Here is a 25,344-nt window from a genome sequence, read left to right as displayed (position 1 = left end):
CTCATATACACCTCCCTGACTTTCACTAGAACGTTGGCGGATACCAGATTGATACATTCCACTGATCATCCGGGTGAGTTACTCCAATTCGTTTACTGTCCGCTACAATATATTCATCATATCTTTAAAACAGAAATCAAACATTCCCAATTGATTTCAGGCATTAACATCTTTTGTTTGCTCTTTATTGTGGGCGTCAGGCTGGGATTGTTCTCCTTGGAGCACAGGAGGTTGAGAGGAGATTTGATAGAGATGCAGAAGATTATGACAGGTTTAGATAGGGTGGAGAAAGAAAAGCTGTTCCCATCAACTGATGGTATAAGGATGAGGGGAACACAGATTTAAGGTTGTGGGCAGGAGATGCAGGGGGGATGTGAGGAGGAATATTTTCACACAGCGAGTGGGAATGACCTGGAACTCACTGCCTATAAGGGGGGTGGAAGCAGAGATGATGAACAACTTCAAAAGCCAATTGAAGGGGCACTTGAGGGAAATATGGTTTTGATGGACTGAATGGCCTCCTTGTAAGACCTAATGACTCCACGATCCAGAAACAGAAATTTCAGCTGCTCCAGTCTCTCCAACTAACTGAAGTTCCTTCATCCCTGGTGCCATTCTTGTCAATCTTCTCTGCACCCTCTCTAAGAACTTCACATCTTTCCTAAAGCGTGGGTCCCAGATATAGGGTTCCATTCTAGAGGGATAGAATTGAAAAGCAGGGAGGTTATGTTCAACTTGTTTCGAACCATGGTTAGACTACACTGGGAGTACTGTCAACATTTCTGATCTCCATTTAAAAAAGGAAATAGAGGCACTGGAGAAAAGGCAACAGAGATTCACAAGAATAATACCAAAACTGAGAGCATTTAACCCTCAGGAAAGGTTGGGGCTGCTTTTCTTGAGAAAAGAGAAGACTGAAGGGTGACCTGATGGAAGTCTTTAAGATGATAAAGGGGTTCAATAATCCAAAGGGATTTCATGAGAAACCTTTTTACCCAGCGAGTGGTGAGAATGTGGAACTCACTACCACAGCAAGTGGTTGAGTGGAATAGCATGAATATATTTAAGGGGAAGCTAGATACATACATGAGGGAGAAAGGAATAGAAGGATATTCTGATGGGGGGAGATGAAGAGGGGTGGGTGGAGGCTCATGTGGAGCATAAATACTGACAGAGACCAATTGAACCAACTGGCCTGGCCCTGTGCTGTGCAGAGACAAATGTATTTATTTTAGATCTACCTGTAGTGGTAGGAAAAACACTCTTTACTATCCAGGAGAAGATAAATGTACTTCATCAGCTTTTGTGGATCATTTCAGTGGAAATGTGCACTCCCAGGCTCAAAGAGCATCAGCCCACTGGAAGCAAAGTTGTGAGACTGGCCAGTCCAGCAGAAAGAAACCTTCTGACCCTCCCACTTCGCCAAGTGTCAGAATGAACATGGTTCAGTCCTGGATGTGATTAACAGCAGCAATAACAGCAGAATCCAACTCCTGGAATCACTTGTGAACTCACTGGTGTGTCAGCAGGTTGGATAACTGAGTGAATCCCTTCCCACACACAGAACAGATGAATGGCCTCTCCCCAGTGTGAACCCGCTGGTGTATCAGCAGGCTGGATGACTGAGTGAATCCCTTCCCACATGTGGAGCATGTGAAAGGCTTCTCCCCGGTGTGAACTCACTGGTGTATCAGCAGGGTGGATGTATCTCTGAATCCCTTCCCACACACACAGCAGATGAACGGCTTCTCCCCACTGTGACCTCGCTGGTGAGAAGGCAGGGTGGATGACTGTGTGACTCCCTTCACACACAGAGCAGGTGAATGGCCTCTCGCCGGTGTGAACTCGCTGATGTAACAGCACCTTGGATAACTGAACGAATTCCTTTCCACATTCAGAGCAAGTGAATGGCCCCTCGCCATTGTGAACTGGCTGGTGTGTCAGCAGGTGGGATAACTGATTAAATGCCTTGCCACACTCAGAACAGCTGAATGGCCTTTACCCGGTGTGAACTCGCTTGTGTTTCTGCAGATTGGATGAATTAGTAAATCCCTTCTCACACTCAGAGCAGGTGTACGGTCTTTCTCCAGTGTGAACTCGCTGGTGTGTCTGCAAGTGGGATAACAGAGCGAATGCCTTCCAACGCTCAGGGCATGTGAATGGCCGCTCCCCGTTGTGAACTCGCTGGTGTGCCTGCAAGTTGGATGACCGAGTGAATCCCTTCCCGCACTCAGAGCAGGTGTTGGGTCTTTCCCCAGTGTGAACTCGCTGGTGCATCAACAGGTTGGATGAATCACTGAATCCCTTCCCACACTCAGGGCAGGTGAACGGCCTTTCCCTGGTGTGACTGCGTCAATGAATCTCCAGCTCAGACGGGGCTTTGAATCCCCTCCCACAGTCCCTACATTTCCACGGTTTCTCCACGGTGTGGATGTATTTATGTCTCTCCAGTTTCCATCATCATAGGCAGCTTCATCCACACACAAAGCACATGTGTGGTCTCTCCCCAATGTGAATGGGGCAATGATTTTTATGAAGTTTTAGTCTGAAGCTCATTGTCCAACTTCCGTATTGTGACGTCAACAATTGAACCCTGCCTGAATCAGCCAATAAGAATCACCCTGCTCCGCAGTGACGTCCTTGGGATCCAGCCTGCAGGCCAAACGCGCCGAGACGGGAGCCCCGCCCCCACCCTTTTTCCCCGCCCCCTCCCCCTCCTCGAGCCAATGTTTCCAAGCAACCGGCTGACGGCTCCCGCCAGAGCGAGAAGCCGCTCAGAGAACTCGGGAGAGGGGAAGCTGCGCATGTGCAAGGGAGAGCTCGCCCCCCCAATCCTTTTACATGCAGTGTGAATGACCAATGGGAAGAATTGGAGGACCGGAAGGCCCCTGGTCCTCCAGCCAATCAGAGCGCGGGATTTGTGTGAATGAAGATTGAGCTTCACACAGACGATAACTTCCTCCTGTGTCCAACATCTGTGAGTAAAACACTTTCTTTTCTCCCCCTTTCAATTTCTTTTCTCATCCTGTGGGGAAATTGTTGACTTGCAGGAACTGAAGGGAAAGGAAGTGAACCCAGGGAGGGTGCAGACTCTGGAAAGGTTGGCCCAGGTCTCTCTCTCTTAAAGACATTGACCTCCTTTGCTCCCTCAGCTTGACACACTTATTTCTCTGGCCAAAAGGATGGTCCCTTTCCTAATGTTCACAATTAAAGGGGTGGTTTCCCCAGGAGATGGTTGACATTTAAGGGGACAGTAAATTAATATAGGACAGAGATATGTCCAATGTTGTTATATGTTACACATTAGATATAATATTTATGGTTCTGTAATAAAGTATATTTATTATTAGTACTAGTCCGATAATATACTGTAGCTTCGTTATATATTTCCAGTAAAAGAATTATTACGATACAATAGGAGTCCATTCAGCAATTCGAGTCCATGCTGACTCTCTGTAGAACAATCCAGTCAGTCCCATTCCTCCTCTATATCCCTGTTCCCCTGCAAGTTTATTTCCTTCAAATCGATTTCATCCATCCATCCAATTTTGTTTTGAAATTATTAATCGTCTGCCCTTCCAACACCCTCATATGCAGCGAGTTCCAGGTCATGTCCACTTGCTTCCTAATAAAATCTCTTCCTCAGTTCCCCCCCTGTATCTCTAATCAAGTGATACACACTGTTTATTACACACAGTTTTAGTCCAGTCATATATATGCTTGGCAGCCTGCATGAGGTTCTTCAGATCTCTGTGTTTCCTGCAAAGGAAACAGTGAGCATGGATCTGTCGGTCAGCATGAGTTGGCACCTTCAGGAGAATTGGAGGGTGCATATCAGCTACAGCAGAGTGAGAATGGAGGGAGTATGTGTGGGACGGAAATTTACAGCTTTTGTGGCTACAAGAGTAGGAATTCTGTGGAGAGTGACTCACCTTCTGACTCCCCAAAGCCTGTCCGCCAACTACAAGGCACAAGTCAGGAGTGTGATGGAATACTCCCCACTTGCCTGGATGAGCGCAGCTCCAACAACACTTGAAGCTTGACACCATCCAGGACAGAGAAGCCCGCTTGATTAGTACCGCATACACAAACATTCACTCCCTCCACCACCGACACACAGTAGCAACAGTGTGTACCATCTACTAGATGCACTGCAGGAACTCACCAAGGCTTCTTTGACCGCAGCTTTCAAAACCGTGACCTCTATCATGTGGAAGGACAAGAGCAGCAGACACATGGGAACATCACCATCTGGAAGTTCCCCTCCAAGCCACACACCATCCTGACTCAGAACTATATCAGCATTCCTTCACTGTCACTGGGTCAAAATCCTGGAATTCCCTTCCTAACAGCACTGTGGGTGTACCTGCAGCGGTTCAAGAAAGCAGCTCGCCTCCACCTTCTCAAGGGCAACTAGGGGTGGACAACAAATGCTGACCCGGCCAGCGACACCCCCATCCCCATGAATGAATAAAAAAATGCAAAGAGTGTTCCACAGTAAAGAGAATTGTCTGTTCTGAATTTCTTTCCTGTACTGACAGTGATGATTTTGTAAATTCTTTTTATAGGATATTAGAAGAGGAGGATTTGCAAACAGAAATCTCAACCGAACTTCACATCAAGATCTGGCAGAATCACTCAATTCATCAAGTCCTGAATATCATCAGCCTTTGTATCTGGGAGAAATGTTTGTCTGTTCTGTCTACTTCATAAGATTTCAAACATCAATGTGACTGGAAAAACACCGAGAAACACACACACATGAGTGAGAGTGTTTCCAGTGCACTGACTGTGGAAAGAGCTTTAACCAGTTACACAGACTGAAAAAACATCACCACTTTCACAACGGGGCCGGGGTGGGGGGAAACTGTAAACACGTTCTCTGTGTGGGCGAAGCTTCAACTGATCATCGACCCTTGAGAGACACAAGGACACCCACTCCATGGAGAAACCGTGGAAATGTGGGGACTGTGGGAAGGGATTCAAATCCCCATCTGCGCTGGACACTCATCGACGCATTCACACTGGGGAGAGGCCGTTCATCTGCTCCGTGTGTGGCAGGGGATTCACTAAGTCATCGAACCTGCTGACACACAAGCGAGTTCACACTGGGGAGAGGCCGTTCATCTGCTCCGTGTGTGGAAAGAGATTCACTGAGTCATCCAGTCTGCGGAGACACCAGAAACTTTTCAACTGATTACAGATTTTGGATTTTGCTGTTACTCCTGCTGTTAACCACATCCAGGACTGAACCATGTTCATTCTGATTGTTGGTGAAGTGGGAGGATCGGTGGGTTTCTTTCTGCTGGACTGACCGGTCTCACAACTTTGCTTCCAGTGGCTGATGCTCTTTCAGACTTGTTGCGAATATCTAGTTTCATATTTCATATGAATTACAGAATGAAAGGGTGTTTGGAATGGAAAAGATATTTAGTTTGGAACTCCCCAGAACATGCCAGGTTGCCATGGAGATGGGCTGTGCTGTTTGGAAGGTTCTTTTGTTTAATTTTTCTGGGTGTTTCTCACAGAAGAAAACTACAAAGGTACCAGTCTAAGCTGCCTGTGGTAGATTGGGAAACTACATTAAAAGTTATGATGCTAGACAGATAATTTAAGGAATGCGGAGGCAGTGGCTTAGTGGTATTGTCACTGGACTAGTAATCCAGAGACACAGGGTTATGCTCTGGGGTCGTGGGTTCGAATCTCACCATGGCATATGGTGCAATTTGAATTCAGTCAATAAAAATCTGGAATGAATTGTAAAAGTGTTCCTAGCTTCCCCACAACAAATTGAGCCAATCAGCTTGGAATCCCTTCTAACTGTGAGCTATAACTTAAATCTAAACAGGGTGTCCTGGAACACCTGGTGCTCTGACCACTTACTGGCCTTAACACCAGTTTTTTTTCCTCAAAGCTACATTACAGTATCTGGAATTTAAAGAGACAGGCAATTGAAGACTTTTCATCATTAAGCTTACAATTTGATAATGTAAGCCTTATTAATTACACAAATGTGTCACTGAGGTGAAGTCTAACAGCCAACACTGAAAGTATTGATAATTTTCATTCTGACACTTAGTGAAGTAGGAGGGTCGGAGGGTTTCTTTCTGCTGGACTGGCCGGTCTCATGACTTTGCTTCCAGTGAGCTGATGCTCTTTGAGCCTGGGAGTGCACATTTCCACTGAAATGATCCACAAAAGCTGATGAAGGACATTTATTTTATCCTGGAGAGTAAATTGTCTTTTTCCTACCACTACAGGTAGATCCAAAATAAATACATTTGTCTTTGTCCCATTGAGTCCACAGCACAGGGCCAGGCTAGTCGGCTCAATTGGTCTATGTTGGTATTTATTCTCCACATGAGCCTCCACCCCCCGCTCTTCATCTCCCCCCATCAGCATATCCTTCTATTCCTTTCTCCTCGTGTATGTATCTAGCTTCCCTTTAAATGTATTCATGCTATTCACCTCAACCACTCGCTGTGGTAGTGAGTTCCACATTCTCACCACTCGCTGGGTAAAGAGACTTCTCATTAAATCCCTTTTATATTTTGAACCCCTTTATCATCTTAAAGACTTCCATCAGGTCACCCTTCAGTCTTCTCTTTTCTAGAGAAAAGCAGCCCCAGCCTTTCCTGAGGGTTAAATGCTCTCAGTTCTGGTATTTTTCTTGTGAATCTTTGTTGCCCCTTCTGCAGTGCCTCTCTTTGCTTTTTCTAAATGGAGATCACAAATGTTGACAGTAGTCCCAGTGTAGACTAACCATGGTTCGAAACAAGTTGAACAGAACCTCCCTGCTTTTCAATTCTATCCCTCTAGAATGGAACCCTATATCTGGGCCCCACACTTTAGGAAAGATGTGAAGTTCTTAGAGAGGGTGCAGAGGAGATTTACAGGAATGGTCCTAGGGATGAAGGGACTTGGAGGCAGATTTAGTCATGGCTTTCAACAGAGAATTGGATCATTATCTGAAGAGGAGAAATTGGCAGGGTAATGGGGAAAAGGTGGGGGGAGTGTCTCTGAGTGAGTTGCTCTTGCAGAGAGCTAGCACAAACACTATGGGCTGAATGGCCTCCTTCAGTGTTGGAACCATTCCATGATTCTAGAACACCAGCTTGCTGATTCTATTCAATACGGCATGATGGTGGGTAGCACTCTCGCCTCTGAGTCAGGAGGTGGGGGGGTTTGAATCCCCACTCCAGAGACTCGAGCCCCCATAATCCAGGGCCCACACTCCCGGTGCCAGTACTGAGGGAGAGCCGTGCTGTCAGAGAGACCGTCTTTCGAGTGAGACATTAACCCGAGGGCCCCGTCTGCCCTCTCAGGTGGATGTACAAGACTGAATGGCCACAATTGGAAGGAGAGCAAGAGGGGGAGGAGTTCACCCCCGGTGTCCTGGGGCCCGATATTTATCCCTCTATCAACCTCAGTAAAAACAGATGATCTGGTCATCATCGCATTGCTGTCTGTGGGATCTTGCTGTGCACAAATTAGCTGCCACGTTTCCTACAGTGACTACACTTGAGAAAGTGTTTCATTGTCAGCGAAACGCATTGAGACACCCTGAGGTAGTGAAAGGAGCTATATAAATGCAAGTTTCTTTTTAAATTGACAAGCTCCTATCCTTGCAGGCAGATCATCCTTACAAGCATATGAATAAGGAGCAGGAATAGGCTATTCAGCCCCTCGAGCCTGCTGCTCCATTCACTAAGATCATGGCTGATCTGACTGTGGTTTCAACTCCACATTCCGCCTCTCCCCGATAACCTTTGACTCCCTTGTTAGTCAAGAATATATCTACCTCTGCCTAAAAAATATTCATTCACCCTGGATCCATCACTATCTGGGGAGGAGAGTTCCAAAGACTCACAACCCTCTGAGAGAAAACAATTCTTCTCATCTCCATCTTGAAATGGGAGACCCTTATTTTTAAAGAATGTCCCCTAGTTCTAGTCTCTCCCACAGGGGAAACTTCCTTTCAGCATCCACCCTGTCAAGTCCCTTCAGGATCTTAGAGGTTTCAATAAGATCACCTCCCATTCTTCTAAACTCCAGTGGATACAGGCCAAGCCTGTCCAACCTTGCCTCCTCAGATAACCCACCCATCCCAGGTATCAGTTGAGTGAACCTTCTCTGAACAGCTTCTAAAGTATTTACCCTTCCTGATATAAGGTGACCAGAACATGACACAATTATGTAGATGTGGTCTCACCAATGCCATGTACATCAGGAGCATGAACCAGCATGAGCCAGCTGACTAGGGGGCAGGAACTCCCAGTGCGGACCGAGGCTGCTTCCCTTCAGAGGCCACTGAATCCACTGTGGGAAGTGGTCATTCAAAGAGGGGGCCTTGACTTGCTAGTTTGAGAATCCAGCCCTTTTCCCCCTGTGTAATGCTGGCTGAGAATAGACATCGGGGCTGCTCAATGTACTGAAAGTGATTTGCTTTTGTTCTCTTTGTCTGAAACTAAACTGAAAGGAAAGGGATAAAATTCTGAAACGTCACAAAGAGAATTCCAGATATTATTGACGTCACTGTACATATTACGGACACACATTCATTTATCTGTCATCACAGAGTCTCACAGCACAGAAGGAGGCTATTCGGCCCATCATGCCTGTGCTGGCTCTTCGGCAGAGCCACTCATTTAGCCACATTATCCTACCCTTTCCCCATGTGCCCTGCAAACTAGTCCCCTTCCAGGATTTATCTAATTCCCTTTGTCGAATCTGCTTCCACCAGCCTTTCAGGCAGTGCATTCCAGATCACAACACCTCACTGTGTAAAGATTTATCTGCCTAATTTTCCCTCTGGCTTTTATGTCAATCAACTTCAATCTGTGTCCTCTGGTCAGTGGAAACAGTTTATCTTTATTTACTCGATGTAAACCATTCATGATCTTGTTGTGAGGAACCGGTTTTTGGACAATTTGAAGAACATTGAATTTTGCACATTTTCCCTCCCGAGTTATTTTTTAAATCTGCAATATTAATTCAGGGCTGAGAAAGTGCCATTCTTCAATAAACCACGGGTGAATTGAGAAGTCCAGCAGGAACATCTGGAGAGGGAAGAGATACTTTGTATATCTAAATTAACAAAGAACCACTGTTGCCAGGCTAAAGACTCTTGCTGATTGGTTAAAAACACCTGGCCTAAGAGAAATATTCTTTGAACATCTTAGTCCTTTAGAACCCTCAGTCTGAGTGTGTGTGTGTGTGTGCCCTAGAATCAGGCTGCAAAAAATGCTCTCTCTTTCCCTCTCTCTGCCCCACCTTTGTCTTAAACCTTCCTCAAAAATGTCCCATCGGGGTAATTTGTCTGTTTTACTAAGGTCTGCAGAGCTGTGACAAATAAGAGTCATCAAGGACAGTTTTACCAAAAAAATCCGTCTGATGGATCCTCCAGACCTATTGTGACCAGATCAACAGTGTTGTGATCTCTTAAAATGTTATCCTTTTAAAAGAAACTTTGCCATACTCCAGCTTCTCCAGGGGACTGTGTTTGTTTTGTCCTGTTTTGTGTGTGTGTGTGTGTGGGGGGGGGGTTCGAATATATTTTTTTCAAAAAGGGGAAAATCGTTGCACTTCTAAACTACAAGTTATATGTTAACCAGTTCGTTCACTTGTTTTTAAGTAGTTTGTTTTATAATAATTCAATCTTTTGTGTTTACTGAAAGAAGCCTGGTTAGAGTTTTTTTCTGGCTGGGAATAACAGTATCAAGGGGTAACAATTGGCCTGTTTTGTGGATGAATTAAACATTTAAACTGTTGTTATGACCTGTGAAGATGTGAGGCTAGAATTAACTGCGCAATCCTCCCATCTCGGTCCGTAACATTGTCTAAACTCAGATAAAAAGAAAGTTCCTGAACAGCCCAATTGTTCTCCTCCATGGAATAATGTATGGAAAGGGTTAAATCCAATAAAACTAACCCAGTAACAACAATGACTAATTGTCTAATGACAACAGGCCTGATTTGAGATGAGTTAATATTAATACAGGTGTTAATAGTGGGTTTCAAGAACCATCTTGGGTTTGCGAATTGGACTCTATTCGCGGAGATACTGAGGGACTCCTGGGGCAGGATTGTGGGAAATCACTGTTGGTTCAGAAACCTGAGGAAGATTCACACTTCTACCTGGGGTGATCGCCCAATTGAGGTGGAGAAAGTCGCTCATGTAAATCGTAAGTAAACCTTTTTCTTTTAAATAAATTTTAATGTTATTTGCTACTTCAGATCTTGCCTGATGCTTAAGTCTCCTTTGAACGAAAGCATTTTGGAGGGTTGATTTGGAATCGAGGAATTAGGTGTCTGCAACCAAATTAAACTGAGCCTAATTTTTAATTATACACCCCTTTTAAAGTGACAGAGAACTTCGAGAAGATGCAAGAAAGATTCAGAGGGATGATACCAGAACTGAGAATGTTTAAGTTAGAGGATAGAGTGAACAGGCTGGGGAAGCCAAGGCTGAAGGTTGACCTGAAAAAGGATTTCAAGATTATGAATGGGTGCAACAGGGTTGACGTTATCAAGTCATCACTGTCAGTGCAGGATAGAAACTCAGATGTGACAATTCTAATTATCATAAAACATATTTCTCCCCCTTCAAATTATAAATATCTGCCATCCCCCAATGCAAGCCCCCCTTCCTATTGAATTTAACACTAATTCATCCTGTTATCCTCCTCCTGCTTTTTCCCCAATTCTCCTCTGAAGGTGCTTACTGTTGGGTTCAGTTTTACACTCGCCTATTGTCCTCCCCAATATGTCACCCAGGTATCTAAATCTTTACTCTGAAGTTAACAAACTGTGACTCAAATCCAGTGACTACCCACATGTACTTTGTGTCAGGGTCGGGTCACTGCGCCCCCCACCCCCACTTTCCATCCCAGTCCCAGGAGTTTGGGGGCTGGGCTCTGGATGAGTAATGGCGATTGCGGCGCCCACAATCTCCCGCGCTGAGGAAAAAGCTCTATCCGCCGCGCTGGATGGCGGCCCGGGCCTGCGCATGTCCAAAGGAGAAGGGCAGCTGCGCATGTGCTGGCAATGGTTTCCCATTGGCTTACTGCTCAACTCATCATGGGGGTCAAAGGGTCTCCCGTGACAACGAAGGCTTCCGCTTGATTTCAGGTGGGAGATGGACCAATGGGAAGAGTTGGAGGACCGGAAGGACTCTGGTCATTCAGCCAATCAGAGTTCGGACTTTGTGTGAATGAAGATTGAGCTTCACAGAGACTGAAACTTCCTCCTGTGTCCAACATCTGTGAGTAAAACACTTTCTTTTCTCCCCCTTTCCATTTCTTTTCTCATTCTGGGGGGGAAATTGTTGACTTGCAGGAACTGAAGGAAAAGGAAGTGAAAAAAGCAAAAAACTGCGGATGCTGGAAATCCAAAACAAAAATAAAAATACCTGGAAAAACTCAGCAGGTCTGACAGCATCTGCGGAGAGGAACAGTTAACGTTTCGAGTCTGTATGACTCTTCAACAGAACTAAGGAAAAATAGAAAAGAGGTGAAATATAAGCTGGTTTAAGTGGGGTGGGACAGGTAGAGCTGGATAGAGGGCCAGTGATAGGTGAAGATAACCAAAAGGTGTCACAGACAAAAGGACAAAGAGGTGTTGAAGGTGGTGATATTATCTAAGGAATGTGCTAATTAAGGGTAGAAAGCAGGACAAGCAAAGTACAGATAGCCCTAGTGGGGGTGAGTGAAGGGAAGGGATCGAAATGGGCTAAAAGGTAGAGATAAAACAATGGATGGAAATACATTTAAAAATAATGGAAATAGGTGGGAAAAGAAAAATCTATATAAATCAGAAAGGGGGTGGGGATGGAGGAGAGTGTTCATGATCTAAAATTGTTGAACTCAATACTCAGTCCGGAAAGCTGTAAAGTGCCTAGTCGGAAGGTGAGGTGCTGTTCCTCCAGTTTGCGTTGAGCTTCACTGGAACAATGCAGCAGGCCAAGGATGGACATGTGGGCATGAGAGCAGGGTGCAGTGTTGAAATGGCAAGCGACAGGGAGGTCTGGGTCATGCTTGCGGACAGATCAAAGGTGTTCTGCAAAGCGGTCACCCAGTCTGCGTTTGGTCTCTCCAATGTAGAGGAAACCGCATTGGGTATAGCAAATGCAGTAGACTAAATTAAAGGAAGTGCAAGTGAAATGCTGCTTCACTTGAAAGGAGTGTTTGGGCCCTTGGACGATGAGGAGAGGGGAAGTAAAGGGGCAGGTGTTGCACCTTCTGCGGTTGCATGGGAAGGTGCCGTGGGAGGGGGTTGTGGTGTCGGGGGTGATGGAGGAGTGGACCAGGGTGTCCTGGAGGGAATGATCCCTGCGGAATGCCACCGGGGGGGTGGTGAAGGGAAGATGTGTTTGGTGGTGACATCATGCTGGAGTTGGCGGAAAGGAAGTGAATCCAGGGAGGGTGCAGACTCTGGAAAGGTTGGCCCAGGTCTCTCTCCCTCTCTTAAAGACATTGACATCCTTTGCTCCCTCAGCTTGACACATTTATTTGTCTGGCTAAAAGGATGGTTTCTTTCTGAATGTTCACAATTAAAGGGGTGGTTTCCCCAGGAGATGGCTGACATTTAAGAGGACAGTAAATTAATATCGGACAGAGATACCTCTAGTGTTATTATATGGTATATATTAGCTATATTATTGATGGTTCTGTAATGATGTGTGTTTATTATTATTTCTAGTCTTGTAATATGGTACTGTAACTACGTTATATGTTGCCAGTCATAGAGTCATTATGACACAGAAGGAGTCCATTCAGCAGCTCGAGTAAAGCGACTCTCTGTCGAGCAATCCAGTCAATCCCATTCCCCCTCTATATCCCCGTTCCCCTGCAAGTTTATTCCTTTCAATTTCATTCTGAAATCAATGACCCTCTCCACTTTCAACACTGTCATAGGCAGTGAGTTCCAGGGAAACACCACTGGCTGTCGAAATAGAGTTTTCCCTCACAGCCCCATGTATCTCTAATTATGTAAGGGAGTACTGTGTATTACACACATTTTACAGCAGTACTATTGGGTATATATTAGATACTGCAGAGTGAGAATTGAGAGGAAGTGTGTGGGATGGAGATGTATAATTTTTGCGGAACGAGTGCACCATAGAAACTAGAATTGTCTGTTCTGAATTTCTATCCTGTACTGGCAGTGATGACTTTTGTAATCTCCTTTTACAGGATATTAGAAGGGAAGGATTTGCAGACAGAAATCTCAAACCAAACATCACATCAAGATCTGACACAGTCACTCGATTCATGGGACCTGAGTATCACCGGCCTTTGAATCTGGAAGGAGAAATGTTTGTTCTGTTTGCTTCAAGAGATTTTAAATATCAGCGTGACTGGAAAAGTACCAACACACACACCCGAGTGAGTGTGTTCCAGTGCACTGACTGTGAAAAGAGCTTTAGCCAGTTACACAGCCTGAAAAAATGCCACACCATTCACAGTGAGGAGAGACCGTGCATGTGTTCTGTTTGAGGACGAGGCTTAAACTGATCACTGAACCTGGAGAGACTCAAGGACACCCGCACCATGGAGAAACCATGGAAATGTGGGGACTGTGGGAAGGGATTCAAATACCCATCTCACCTGGAAATTCATCGGCGCAGTCACAGTGGGGAGAGGCCGTTCATCTGCTCTGTTTGTGGGAAGGGATTCAGTCGGTTATCATCCTTGGAGTCACACCAGCGTGTTCACACCGGGGAGATGCCGTTCACCTGCTCTGAATGTGGGAAGAGATTCACTGATTCATCCAACCTGCTGACACACAAGCGAGTTCACACCGGGGAGAGGCCGTTCACCTGCTCTGAATGTGGCAAGGGCTTCACTCAGCTATCCCACTTGCAGGGACACCAGCGAGTTCACACTGGGGAGAGACCATTCACCTGTTCCGAGTGTGGGAGGGGATTCACTCATTCATCCCACCTGCAGACACACAAGCGTATTCACACCGGGGAGAGGCCATTCACCTGCTCTGAATGTGGCAAGGGCTTCACTCAGTTATCCCACCTGCAGGGACACCAGCGACTTCACACCGGGGAGCAGCCGTTCACTTGCTCTGAGTGTGGGAAGGGATTCACTGATTCATCCAACCTGCTGACACACAAGCGAGTTCACACTGGGGAGAGGCCGTTCACCTGCTCTGAATGTGGCAAGGGCTTCACTAAGCTATCCTACCTGCAGGGACACCAGCGAGTTCACACTGGGGAGAGACCATTCACCTCTTCCAAGTGTGAGAAGGAATTCACCCAGTCATCCCACCTGCAGTGACACCAAGTTCACAAGTGATTCCAGGGGTTGGATTCTGCTGTTATTGCTGCTGTTAATCACATCCAGGACTGAACCATGTTCATTCTGACACTTGGTGAAGTGGGAGGGTCGGAGGGCTTCTTTCTGCTGGACTGGCCAGTCTCATGACTTTGCTTCCAGTGGCTGATGCTCTTTGAGCCTGAGAGTGCACATTTCCACTGAAATGATCCACAAAACTGATGAAAATAGATTTGTTTTATTCTGGATAATAAGTAGTTTTTCCTTACCACTACAGGTAGATCTAAAATAAATACAGAGAGTGCAGGAAAAACTCAGCAGGTCTGGCAGCATCTTTGGAGCGAGAAACAGAGTTAACGTTTCGAGTCCAATATGACTCTTACTCAGAACTTCAGAGAGGGAGAAATGCGATGGGTTTGATGGGAGGAGGGTCCGGTAGAACAAAAGGGAAAGTCAGGGATTGGTTAGAGGGCAGGTGAGATTAAATAACACAAATGTCATGGAACAAAAGGCAAAGGTAGAGGTAATGGTTGGAGTAAAGAAACAAAGCATTGGTCCAGAGTAAGTGTTAATGGCTGAATAAAGGACAGCTCTGTCTGAAAGCAAAAACATGAAAACAAGATGCAGACTGGCACTTGGCAAAAACAAAAATCAAAACAGAGGACAGAGTTGACAGTCTGAGGTTGTTGAACTCAATGTTGAGTCCAGGAGGCTGTAAAGTGCCTCATCGGAGGATGAGGTGCTGTTCGTCCAGCTTGTGTTAGGCTTCTCGGGAACATTGCAGCAGGCCGAGGACAGAAATGTGAGCATGAGAGCAAGGTGGTGAATTATAATGGCAGCAACTGGAAGGTCAGGGTCAAGCTTGTGGAATGAGCGGAGGTGTTCCACAAAGAGGGCAGCGAGTAGGGGACAGATGAATTAAAGAGAAACCATTTGGGTCCAGAACATTGTGCACATCCTTTTACTCTGGTTGTCTTTAATCCTTAATTAATTTTCTGTTTTTTAACCATGTTCTGCTTCATTAATAAACTTTTATCAGTAAAAATATTTGATTTTTCTGAATTTTTCATGCTGAGGTTTATGCACTTTAGGGAAAGTGGGTGAGAGGGTTTGGCAGGCCCTTTAACAGAAAGTAAGTCCCTCTAAGGTAATTGGCAAAGGAGCCAGAAGGGGAGATGAGATTTTATTTTTTGACACAGCGAGTTGTTCTGATTGGCCTGAGAGCAGATTCAATAATATCTTTCCAAAGGGTAAATACTTGAAAGGGAAGAATTTGCAGGGCTGTGGGGAAAGAGCAGAGCAGTTGGATGAATCAGAGTCCTTTCAAAGAGGTGGCAGGGGCACGATGGGCTGAATGGACTCCTGCAGCCTGTGAATCTGAGCCTCCTGCTTTTGTGCAGGTTAAAAGGGACAGATTTCATTTCAGCCTCTTCCCTGTATCTGTATTTAAAGAGACGGGTTTCTGTTCAGCTCTGAGTGACCGATATAACAATGTCTCCGCTCCTCTATATTTAAACATGGAACAAAGCCTTGCATGGCCGATCAGAGCCTTCCTGTAGCTCTCACTGGACGCAGCAAGAAAGTGTTTGACTGCTTATTTATAGCGGCGTCCCCTGAAAATAATTCAAACGCCACAAGAAAAATAACCTGCATTTCTCTAGCATCTTTAATGTAGTAAAACTTCCCAGGGAGCTTCACAGGAGCGATTATCAAACCAAATCTGATACTGAGCCACATAAAGCAATATTAGGTGAGGTGACACAAAGCTTGGACAAGGAGACAGGTTTTCAGGAAAGTCTTAAAGCAGGAAAAATAAAAATACCTGGAAAAACTCAGCAGGTCTGACAGCATCTGCGAAGAGGAACACAGTTAACGTTTCGAGTCCGTATGACTCTTCAACAGAACTAAGGAAAAATAGAAGAGAGGTGAAATATAAGCTGGTTTAAGGGGTTTTACTTTTATCTTAAAGGAGGAAGGTGAGGTAGGGAGTTAGAGAGGTTTAGGGAGGGAATTCCTGAGCTTGGGACACAAGCAGCTGAGGACACGGCCGCCAATGGTGGAGTGATTAAAATCAGGGATACTCCAGAATGAGAGGAGCACAGATATTTCAGAGGGTTGTAGGGATGGAGAAGATTACAGAGATGGGGAGGGGTGAGATCATGGAGGGATTTGAAAAGAATGGGCCTGATTTTAACTCCCTCAAAATCCCATTCACTTTTACAGAGGTAAGATCAGGCCCATCGAGTCTGCACCAACATGTGAGAAACACCTGACCTACCTACCTAATCCCATTTACCAGCACTTGGCCCATAGCCTTGAATGTTATGACGTGCCAAGTGCTCATCCAGGTACAAAAGCAGGAGGCTCAGATTCACAGGCTGCAGAAGGAGTCCATTCAGCCCATCATGCCCCTGCCACCTCTTTGAAAGGACTCTGATTCATCCAACTGCTCTGCTCTTTCCCCACAGCCCTGCAAATTCTTCCCTTTCAAGTATTTACCCTTTGGAAAGATATTATTGAATCTGCTCTCAGGCCGATCAGAACAACTTGCTGCATCAAAAAAATAAAATCTTATTTTACAGGATGTGAGGCAACCCGCCTCCCACCACTCTCCCAGGCAGCGCATTCCAGAATGTCACCACTCTCTGGGTAAAAAAGTTTTCCTCACATTCCCCGCTAAACCTCCTGCCCCTCACCTTGAACTTGTGTCCCCTTGTGACTGACCCTTCAACTAAGGGGAACAGCTGCTCCCTATCCACCCTGTCCATGCCCCTCATAATCTTGTACACCTCGATCAGGTCACCCCTCAGTCTTCTCTGCTCCAACAAAAACAACCCAAGTCTATCCAATCTCTCTTCATGTTAAATGTTTCATCCCAGGCAACATCCTGGTGAATCTCCTCTGCACCCCCTCCAGTGCAAACACATCCTTCCTATAATGTGGCGACCAGAACTGCACACACTACTCCAGCTGTGGCCTCACCAAGGTTCTATACAATTCCAACATGATTTTGTAATCTATGCCTCGATTGATAAAGGCAAGGGTCCCATATGCCTTTTTCGCCACCCCACTAACATGCCCCTCCGCCTTCGGAGCTCTATTGGCCAAGGTCCTTTTGTTCCTCAGAAATCCAGGCATTGGTTCGACGGGAGCCAATGTCAGTCAGTGAGCACAGGGGGTGACAGGTGAATGGACTGAGTGTGAGCGGGGACACTTTATTTGCAGATTAACAGAGTAAGCACTGTACTTGAATCAATGTTATTAACGGATGGAATTGAATCAATTAAGGGTCAGATTAACAATATCACAATAACCCAGCATCAGCTCAGTCTGCTTAATACAGAACAGGGTTACACCCAGTGTCCAATATTAGAGGCGGCTGTGGCTGCTGGACGCCTAGTTTCACTGTCCAGCTGACAAGCCCACAGCTTCGGAGAACGAGTCTACCCAGGGTATGTTTCTAAAGCCTCCTCACAACACATTGCCTGGTTAGCTCCCAGCTGAGAGAATTCTTGCTGTGTTTCAGGATGCTCTCTTCCTTCTGGCTTGGTCAGTTGTGGGGGATCTGCCTCCTGCAGGGTACACGTGTGTGTTCATTGGGCTCTGGTTCCCCGGCCCCAACCCCACTCTAATCTCGCCGGCTTCCATCCCTCATTGACCCAACCCTGTGCAGAGTGCAGCAAAGACAGGAGCACGGAGTGGAGGTGCAGATCAGCCATGAGCTGACTGAGTGGCAGAGGAGGTCCCCTTCCTAATCTTCCCAGGCTGCGTGTTTTAATGGGGACTGGGGCCTGTTCTAATGTTTATATCTCTCTCCTCTCAAAGACTTGATCGGGTTTACATAAAGCTTTCCCATCTCAGATACACATCAAACCCATTTCATCCCCATTTTATTGACCTGATCCAGGCTCAAATTGCTCATTAACTAAACCCCTTCTTACCTTCCAGGTCTGAATAATAAACAGCAGACGTGCCAGATTAAACTGGCTTTCCTTTGGGTCCCTCCCAGCTATTGGTTCTCTTACCCAGATATCAAAACAGAATTGGATGGACACTTGAGGGAAATAAACTTACAGGGTTACGGTGTTAGGACTGGAGAATGGGACTAACTAGATTGTTAAAAAGACGATCAGCATGGACTTGATGGGTGGAATGGCCTCCTTCTCTGCCCTAATGACTCTCTGACTCCCGTTCCGATTCCTGTAGAGACCAATAACTTATTAAATGAAAGGAATCCCCACGACACCAATGGACAAGATTTCACCTTTTAAAACTTTTACCGTAATAAACCAACTAAAATCAACACAAACATTCATTAACAGGCGATGGATATTTCAAAGAAAAGGGTAAATTTCACTTTAAATAGTCGATAGAACAAAGATACACCTCAGGTTGTTATAAACATCCACATTACTTCCTGCACACATGTTGCACCATGGGCAATCTCACAGTCTTTCCAATTGCCCTCCCTATATCGGATCTCTCACTTCCCACTCAATGGATTTGGCCCTGGAGTCACGTTCACCGGCACCATTATTCTATCCGAGGTCCCCGAATACGGTGAACACCAACAAAGTGCATGTCTACAAATGCTCCCTCTCTTCAGTCATGACAGTCCTGATGTCACAGAATCCCCAGAGACTCCCTTCTTCAACCCCTTTAAAAGGTCTGGTTTGCTCTGGCAAAACAAAGAGAAGCCAGGGGTCTTTTCCAATCCACATCCCCCTATCCTTGTCTTCAGCTCTCTGCTCTCTGTCCTTTCCAACTGTATAACACGCAGGGTATCACAGTCCCTACTCTATTCCGAGAGCCCTGCTTCAACACCAGTTTCTGTTTTGAACTGCTGCTTCTTTTCTTGACTGTGTCTGTCATTTGCCCCTGTAACTGAACCTGTTTCAGCAGGGCTCAAACTGTAATTCAATATGCAATTCGATGTCTATTTAATCTTGGCTTCTGAGCTGTTCATTCCCATAGTAACCACATAGACATTTCTTGAAATTAATGACCTCAGAGCCAGGAAATCAATTACTACTACTCCAGAAGAATCCCCAGTTTCACTGGGTTCAGTGGGGACATTGCCTGAGAAAAAACATCCTTTTCCCAAGGTACGTGGGTCATCACATGCTCCCCCCACTCCACCCCTGAAAAACCTGACTGAAGTAAGGATGTTTCCACAATCCTTTTCAAACCACAGCATTTTAACATGATACACACTGTAACAACTACCTTTTTACACACTGTACAGATAATGTTTTTCCCTCGTCACATTTTACAATTAAACATATCACCTTGGCAACACTATAAGGTTAACTCGTAACAAAACCAACCAGCTGAGCGAGGGCGGTAGGTGGTAATCAGCAGGAGGTTTCCTTGCCCATGTTTGACCTGAGGCCATGAGACTGCATGGGGTCCGGAGTTGATGTTGAGAATTCCCAGGGCAACTCCCTCCTGACTAGCAAGGCTATGAGCCAAGCGCTGGTAAATGGGATTAGGTAAGTAGGTCAGGTGTTTCTCACTGTTGGTGCAGACTCAATGGGCTGAAAAGCCTCTTCTGCAATGTGTGGTTCTGTGACTGGATACCACTGTGCCGCCACCTCTGCTGGGCCTGTCCTGCTGGAGAGACAGGACATACCCAGGGATGGTGATGGTGGTGTCTGGGACATTATCTGTAAGGTATGTCAGGCTGTTGCTTCACTAGTCTGTGAGACAACTCTCCCAATTTTGGCTCTAGCCCCCAAACGTAAGGAGGACTTTGCAGGGTCAACAGGGCTGGGTTTGCCGTTGTCGTTTCCGATGCCTCGGTCGATGCCGGGTGGTCCGTCCGGTTTCATTCCTTTTCATTGACTTTTAAGCGATTTGATACAACTGAGTGGCTCGCTAGGCTCAGAGTCAACCGCATCACTGCAGATCTGGAGTCACGTGTAAGCCAGACCAGGTAAGGACGGCAGATTTCCTTCCCTGAAAGACACTAATGAACTAGATGGGTTTTTACAACAATCGACAATGGTTCATTTCAAGGTCCAGATATTTATTGAATTGAAATTTCACCGTCTGCTGTGTCCGGATTCGAACCTGGATCCCCTGAGCATTACCCTGGGGGATTGGATTCCCAGTCTAGTGACAATACCACTTGCCACCGCCTCCCGCTATTTATATGGCTAATCCAGTTCAGTTTCTGGTCAGTGATGACCCGCAGGATGTTGACAGGGAAGCTCAAAACTTCTGCTCCTCTTACTGAAGACCTGACAGTGCTCGGTACTGCAGAAAATGGTGTTTCCATAACTCCCACTGCTGGTCTCTCTGTGGAACTGCAAGGCAGGGACTGCTCACCAGGTACGGTCATCGTCACCTCTCTCCAGCGCCTCCTTCAGGACAGGGACAGGGACTGCTCACCAGGTACAGTCATCGTTATGTCTCTCCAGCGCTTTCTTCAGGGCAGGGACAGGGACTGCTCACCAGGTACAGTCATCATTACCTCTCTCTAGCGCCTCCTTTAGGACAGGGGCTGCTCACCAGGTACGGTCATCGTCACCTCTCTCCAGCGCCTCCTTCAGGACAGGGACAGGGACTGCTCACCAGGTATACTCATCGTTACCACTCTCCAGTGCCTCCTTCAGGACAGGGACTGCTCACCAGGTACAGTCATCGTTATGTCTCTCCAGCGCTTTCTTCAGGGCAGGGACAGGGACTGCTCACCAGGTACAGTCATCGTTACCTCTCTCTAGCGCCTCCTTTAGGACAGGGACAGGGACTGCTCACCAGGTACAGTCATCGTTACCTCTCGCCAGCTCCTCCTTCAGGACAGGGACAGGGACTGCTCACCAGGTACAGTCATCGTTACCTCTCTGCAGCGCCTCCTTCAGGACAGGGACAATGACTGCTCACCAGGTACAGTCATCGTTAACTCTCTCCAGCGCCTCCTTCAGGACAGGGACTGCTCACCAGGTACGATCATCATTACCTCTCTCCAGCGCCTTCTTCAGGGCAGGGACAGGGACTGCTCACCAGGTACGGTCATTGTTACCTCTCTCCAGCGCCTCCTTCAGGACAGGGACAGGGACAGCTCACCAGGCACTGTCACCGTTACCTCTCTCCAGAGCCTCCTTCAGGACAGGGACAGGGACTGCTCACCAGGTACAGTCATTGTTACCTATCTCCAGCACCTCCTTCAGGGCAGGGACTGCTCACCAGGTATTGTCATCGTTACCTCTCTCCAGCGCCTCCTTCAGGGCAGGCACAGGGACTGTTCACCAGGTACAGTCATCGTTACCTCTCTCCAGCGCTTCCTTCAGGGCAGAGACTGCTCACCAGGTACAGTCATCGCTACCTCTCTCCAGCGCCTCCTTTAGGGCAGGGACTGCTCACCAGGTACGGTCATCGTTACCTCTCTCCAGCACCTCCTTCAGGGCAGGGACTGCTCACCAGGTACAGTCACCGTTACCTCTCTCCAGCGCCTCCTTCAGTACAGGGACAGGGACTGTTAATGAGGTACGGTCATCGTTACCTCTCTCCAGCGCCTCCTTCAGGACAGGGACAGGGACTGCTCACCAGGTACAGTCATCGTTACCTCTCTCCAGAGCCCCCTTCAGGAATGGGACAGTGACTGCTCACCAGGTATGGTTATCGTTACCTCTCTCCAGCGCCTCCTTCAGGACAGGGACAGGGAATGCTCACCAGGTACAGTCATCGTTACCTCTCTCCAGAGTCTTCTTCAGGACAGGGACTGCTCACCAGGTACAGTCATCGTTACCACTCTCCAGAGCCTCCTTCAGGACAGGGACAGTGACTGCTCACCAGGTACGGTTATCGTTACCTCTCTCCAGCGCCTCCTTCAGGACAAGGACAGGGACTGCTCACCAGGTACAGTCATCGTTACCTCTCGCCAGCGCCTCCTTCAGGACAGGGACTGCTCACCTGGTATAATCGTCATTAGCTCTCTCCAGCGCCTACTTCAGGACAGGGACTGCTCACCAGGCACAGTCATCGTTACCTCTCTCCAGAGCCTCCTTTTCTGCCAGTTTTTTATGAGTTGCTTTCAGAGGTTTCTTCACTCTGTGAAGATAACACCGATCTGTTTTTTACATCGATGTCTCACTTGCTGCCATCATGTTCAGAGATGTGTCCTTTTATCTCGGACTCTAGGCCTGAGACGTGGTTAGCAGACAGACCGTAGACACACTTTGGAATCTGCTAAACACTTGTTTATTAGTACTACATTCAAACAGGTTACAGAGAAGGCAGGTTGTTCCTAGGCACGATTCCAACCCCTCTCTCTCGCTCTCTCTCTCACTCTCAGAGAGAGAGTCTAACACATGACTGACTGATGTCAGTGGCACATCATTAACTACGTCATCCATTAGCATATCCCATCTGTTAACTCTTTCTACTACAGTTCGATCAAGGATGTGATGAACAGCAGCAAGAACAGCAGAATAAAATTCCTGTCATCACTTGTGGACCCACTGGTGCCTCAGCAAGTTGGATACCTGAGTGAAGCCCTTCCCACACTCGGAGCAGATAAAGGGCTTCTCCCCAGTGTGAACTCGTCGGTGTTTCTGCAGTGCGGATGAATCAGTGAATCCCTTCCCACATTCAGAGCAGGTGAAGGGCCTCTCCCCGGTGTGAATGCGTCGGTGTGTCAGCAGTTGGGATGACTGACTGAATCCCTTCCCACACGTGGAGCAGGTGAATGGTCTCTTCCCAGTGTGAACTCGCTGATGTATCAGCAGGTAGGATGAATCAGTGAATCCCTTCCCACACTCAGAGCAGGTGAACGGCCGCTCCCCAGTGTGAACTCGCTGGTGCGTTAGCAATTGGGATGACCGAGTGAAACTCTTCCCACACTGAGAGCAGGTGAACGGCCTCTCCCCGGTGTGAACTCGCCTGTGTGTCAGAAGGTGGGATAACTGACTGAATTCTTGCTCACGCTCAGAGCAGGTGAATGGCCTCTCCCCAGTGTGAACTCGCTGGTGTGTCTGCAGACTGGATAACTGAGTGAATCCCTTCCCACAATCAGAGCAGGTGAATGGCCTCTCCCCACTGTGAATTCTCTGGTGTCTCAGCAGAGTAGACGAACGGCTGAATCCCTTCCCACATTCACTGCAGTTGAACGGCCTTTCTCCAGTGTGAACTCGCTGGTGCATCAGCAGGTTGGATGAATCACTGAATCTCTTCCCACACTCAGAGCAGGTGAACGGCCTCTCCCCGGTGTGACTGCGTCGATGAGTTTCCAGTGCAGATGGGGTCTGGAATCCCTTCCCACAGTCCCCACATTTCCACAGTTTCTCCATGGTGCGGGTGTCCTTGTGTCTCTCCAGGTTCAATGATCAGTTGAAGCCTCATCCACAGACAGTCTCTCTCCACTGTGAATGGTGCGATGGTTTTTTCAGTCTGTGTTACTGGTTAAAGCTCTTTCCACAGTCAGAGCACAGGAACACTCTCACTCGGGTATGTGTGTCTCGGTGCTTTTCCAGTCCCAGTGATGTTAAAGCCTTTTAAGCAGACAGAACAGACAAACATTTCTCCTTCCACATTCAAAGGCTGATGATATTCGGGTCCTAATAAATCAAGCGACTCTGTCAGATCTTGACATGATGTTTGGTTTGAGATTTCTGTTGCAAATCCTCCCCTTCTAATATTCCGTAAAAGGAGTTTACAAAAGTCCTCACGGTCAGTACAGGATAGAAATTCAGAACAGACAATTCTAGTTTCTATGGATCAATCTTTCCTCTCTTACCCCAACAGTCATTCCAGACACTCTTCCTGCATTCTCAACCTCACATTACTGCCCACCCCCAATAACCTTTCACCCCCTTGTTAATCAAGAATCTATCTAGCTGTGCCTTAAAAATATTCAACGACCCTGCTTCCACTGCCTTTTGAGGAAGAGACTTACAAAGACTCACAACCCTCTGAGAGAAAAAATTTCTCCTCAGCTCTGTCTGAAATGAGCGACCCCTTATTTTTAAAGAGTGACCCCTAGTTGAAGATTCTCCCACAAGAGGAAACGTCGTTTCCACATCCACCCTGCCAAGACCCCTCAGGATTTTAAAGGTTTCAATTAAGTTGCCTCTTACTCTTCTAAATTCCATTGGAAACAAGCCTAACCTGTCCAGCCTTTCCTCATAAGACAATCCGCCCATTCCTGGTATTAGTCAGGTGAGCTTTCTCTGAATTGCTTCTAACACATTTACATCTTTCTTGAAATAAGGAGACCAGCACTGTACACAGTACTCCAGATGTGGTCTCACCAGTGCCCTGTACAACCGAAGCATAGGCTCCTTACTTCTGTAATCAATTCCCCTCACAATAAATGATAACATTCTATTAGCTATCCTGACTGCTTGCTGTGCCTGCATACTACCTTTTGTGATTCATGCACTGGAATGCCCCGATCCCTCTAAATTTCAGAGCTCTGCAATTTTTCACCTTTTTTATTCTTCCTGCCAAAATGAACAATTTCACATTTGCCCACATTATACTCCATTTACCAGATCTGTGCCCACTCACTTAACCTATACATGTCACTTTGTAGCCTCCTTACATCCTCTCTACATTTTACTTCCTACCTATCTTTGTGTCGTCAGCAAATTTAGCCACCATTCCTTTGGTCCCTTTATCCAATTCATTTATATAAATTGTAAAAAGTTGAGGCCCCTGTGCCACACCACTCGTCACACCCTGCCAACAAGAAAAAAACCCATTTATGCAAACTTTCTCCTTTCTGTTAGCTAACCAATCTTCAATCCATGCCAATATGTTACCTCATACACCATGAGCTTTTATTTTCTGCAATAACCCTTGATGTGGCACTTTATCAAATGTCTTCTGGAAATCTAAGTACAGTACATCCACCGGTTCCCCTTTATCCACAGCACGTGTGGCTCCTTCAAAAGACTCTAATAAATTGGTTGAACATGATTTCAATTTTACAGTCAACTCTGCCTGATTGCCTTGAATTTTTCTAAGTGCCCTGCTATAACATCTTTAATAATAGCTTATAACATTTTCCCCATGACAGATATATAGTCACTGTTCCATGTCATGGACACAGAGACCT

The 25,344-nt window shown here is 46.6% G+C and overlaps 6 protein-coding genes and 1 long non-coding RNA gene across 12 annotated transcripts in view; 4 read left to right on the top strand and 3 right to left on the bottom strand.

Moving 5' to 3' along the window:
* LOC144697390 (uncharacterized) overlaps positions 1 to 14,598 on the top strand; it is a 38,864-nt gene extending 24,266 nt beyond the window's left edge. For both annotated transcript variants that reach the window (XM_078569370.1, XM_078569369.1), the window contains exon 3: positions 13,643 to 14,598. In XM_078569370.1, coding sequence (XP_078425496.1) covers positions 13,643 to 14,288 — 646 coding nt within the window. In that variant the 3' untranslated portion in view covers positions 14,289 to 14,598. The remainder of the gene's footprint in view (positions 1 to 13,642) is intronic.
* Positions 1 to 25,344, top strand: part of LOC144697178 (uncharacterized) — a 685,261-nt gene that overhangs the window by 275,020 nt on the left and 384,897 nt on the right. The window lies entirely within an intron of this gene.
* LOC144697082 (uncharacterized) overlaps positions 1 to 25,344 on the bottom strand; it is a 303,267-nt gene that overhangs the window by 48,822 nt on the left and 229,101 nt on the right. The window lies entirely within an intron of this gene.
* The window catches only part of LOC144697280 (uncharacterized), a 353,357-nt gene that overhangs the window by 252,306 nt on the left and 75,707 nt on the right, over positions 1 to 25,344 (bottom strand). The gene's annotated exons all lie outside the window — the stretch shown is intronic.
* LOC144697133 (uncharacterized) overlaps positions 1 to 25,344 on the top strand; it is a 212,516-nt gene that overhangs the window by 125,446 nt on the left and 61,726 nt on the right. The window lies entirely within an intron of this gene.
* LOC144697091 (uncharacterized) lies at positions 1,965 to 23,917 on the bottom strand. The gene is made up of 2 exons (XM_078568906.1): positions 22,745 to 23,917; positions 1,965 to 2,100 (listed from the first exon to the last, which is right to left on the bottom strand). The coding sequence occupies exons 1-2, from the start codon at positions 23,573 to 23,575 to the stop codon at positions 1,999 to 2,001; spliced, it is 933 nt and encodes a 310-aa protein (XP_078425032.1). The 5' UTR covers positions 23,576 to 23,917; the 3' UTR covers positions 1,965 to 1,998.
* The window catches only part of LOC144697370 (uncharacterized), a 33,978-nt gene continuing 13,521 nt past the window's right edge, over positions 4,888 to 25,344 (top strand). Inside the window, exon 1 of the long non-coding RNA XR_013580348.1 lies at positions 4,888 to 5,645. This is a non-coding gene — a long non-coding RNA (uncharacterized LOC144697370). The remainder of the gene's footprint in view (positions 5,646 to 25,344) is intronic.

This window comes from Cetorhinus maximus, chromosome 23 (genome assembly GCF_964194155.1).
Source record: "Cetorhinus maximus chromosome 23, sCetMax3.hap1.1, whole genome shotgun sequence".
In the NCBI taxonomy this organism is placed as follows: Eukaryota; Metazoa; Chordata; class Chondrichthyes; order Lamniformes; family Cetorhinidae; genus Cetorhinus; species Cetorhinus maximus.
The sequence above is the reverse complement of the archived record's forward strand: the minus strand, read 5'-3'. Positions and strand labels throughout refer to the sequence as shown.

Coding starts and splice junctions, on each gene's coding strand:
- LOC144697091 (XM_078568906.1), bottom strand. CDS start 23,575: ATGGAGAAACTGTGGAAATGTGGGGACTGTGGGAAGGGATTCCAGACC. Junction 2,101..22,744: donor ACTTGCTGAGGCACCAGTGG/GTCCACAAGTGA, acceptor CAGACACACCAG/CGAGTTCACACTGGAGAAAG.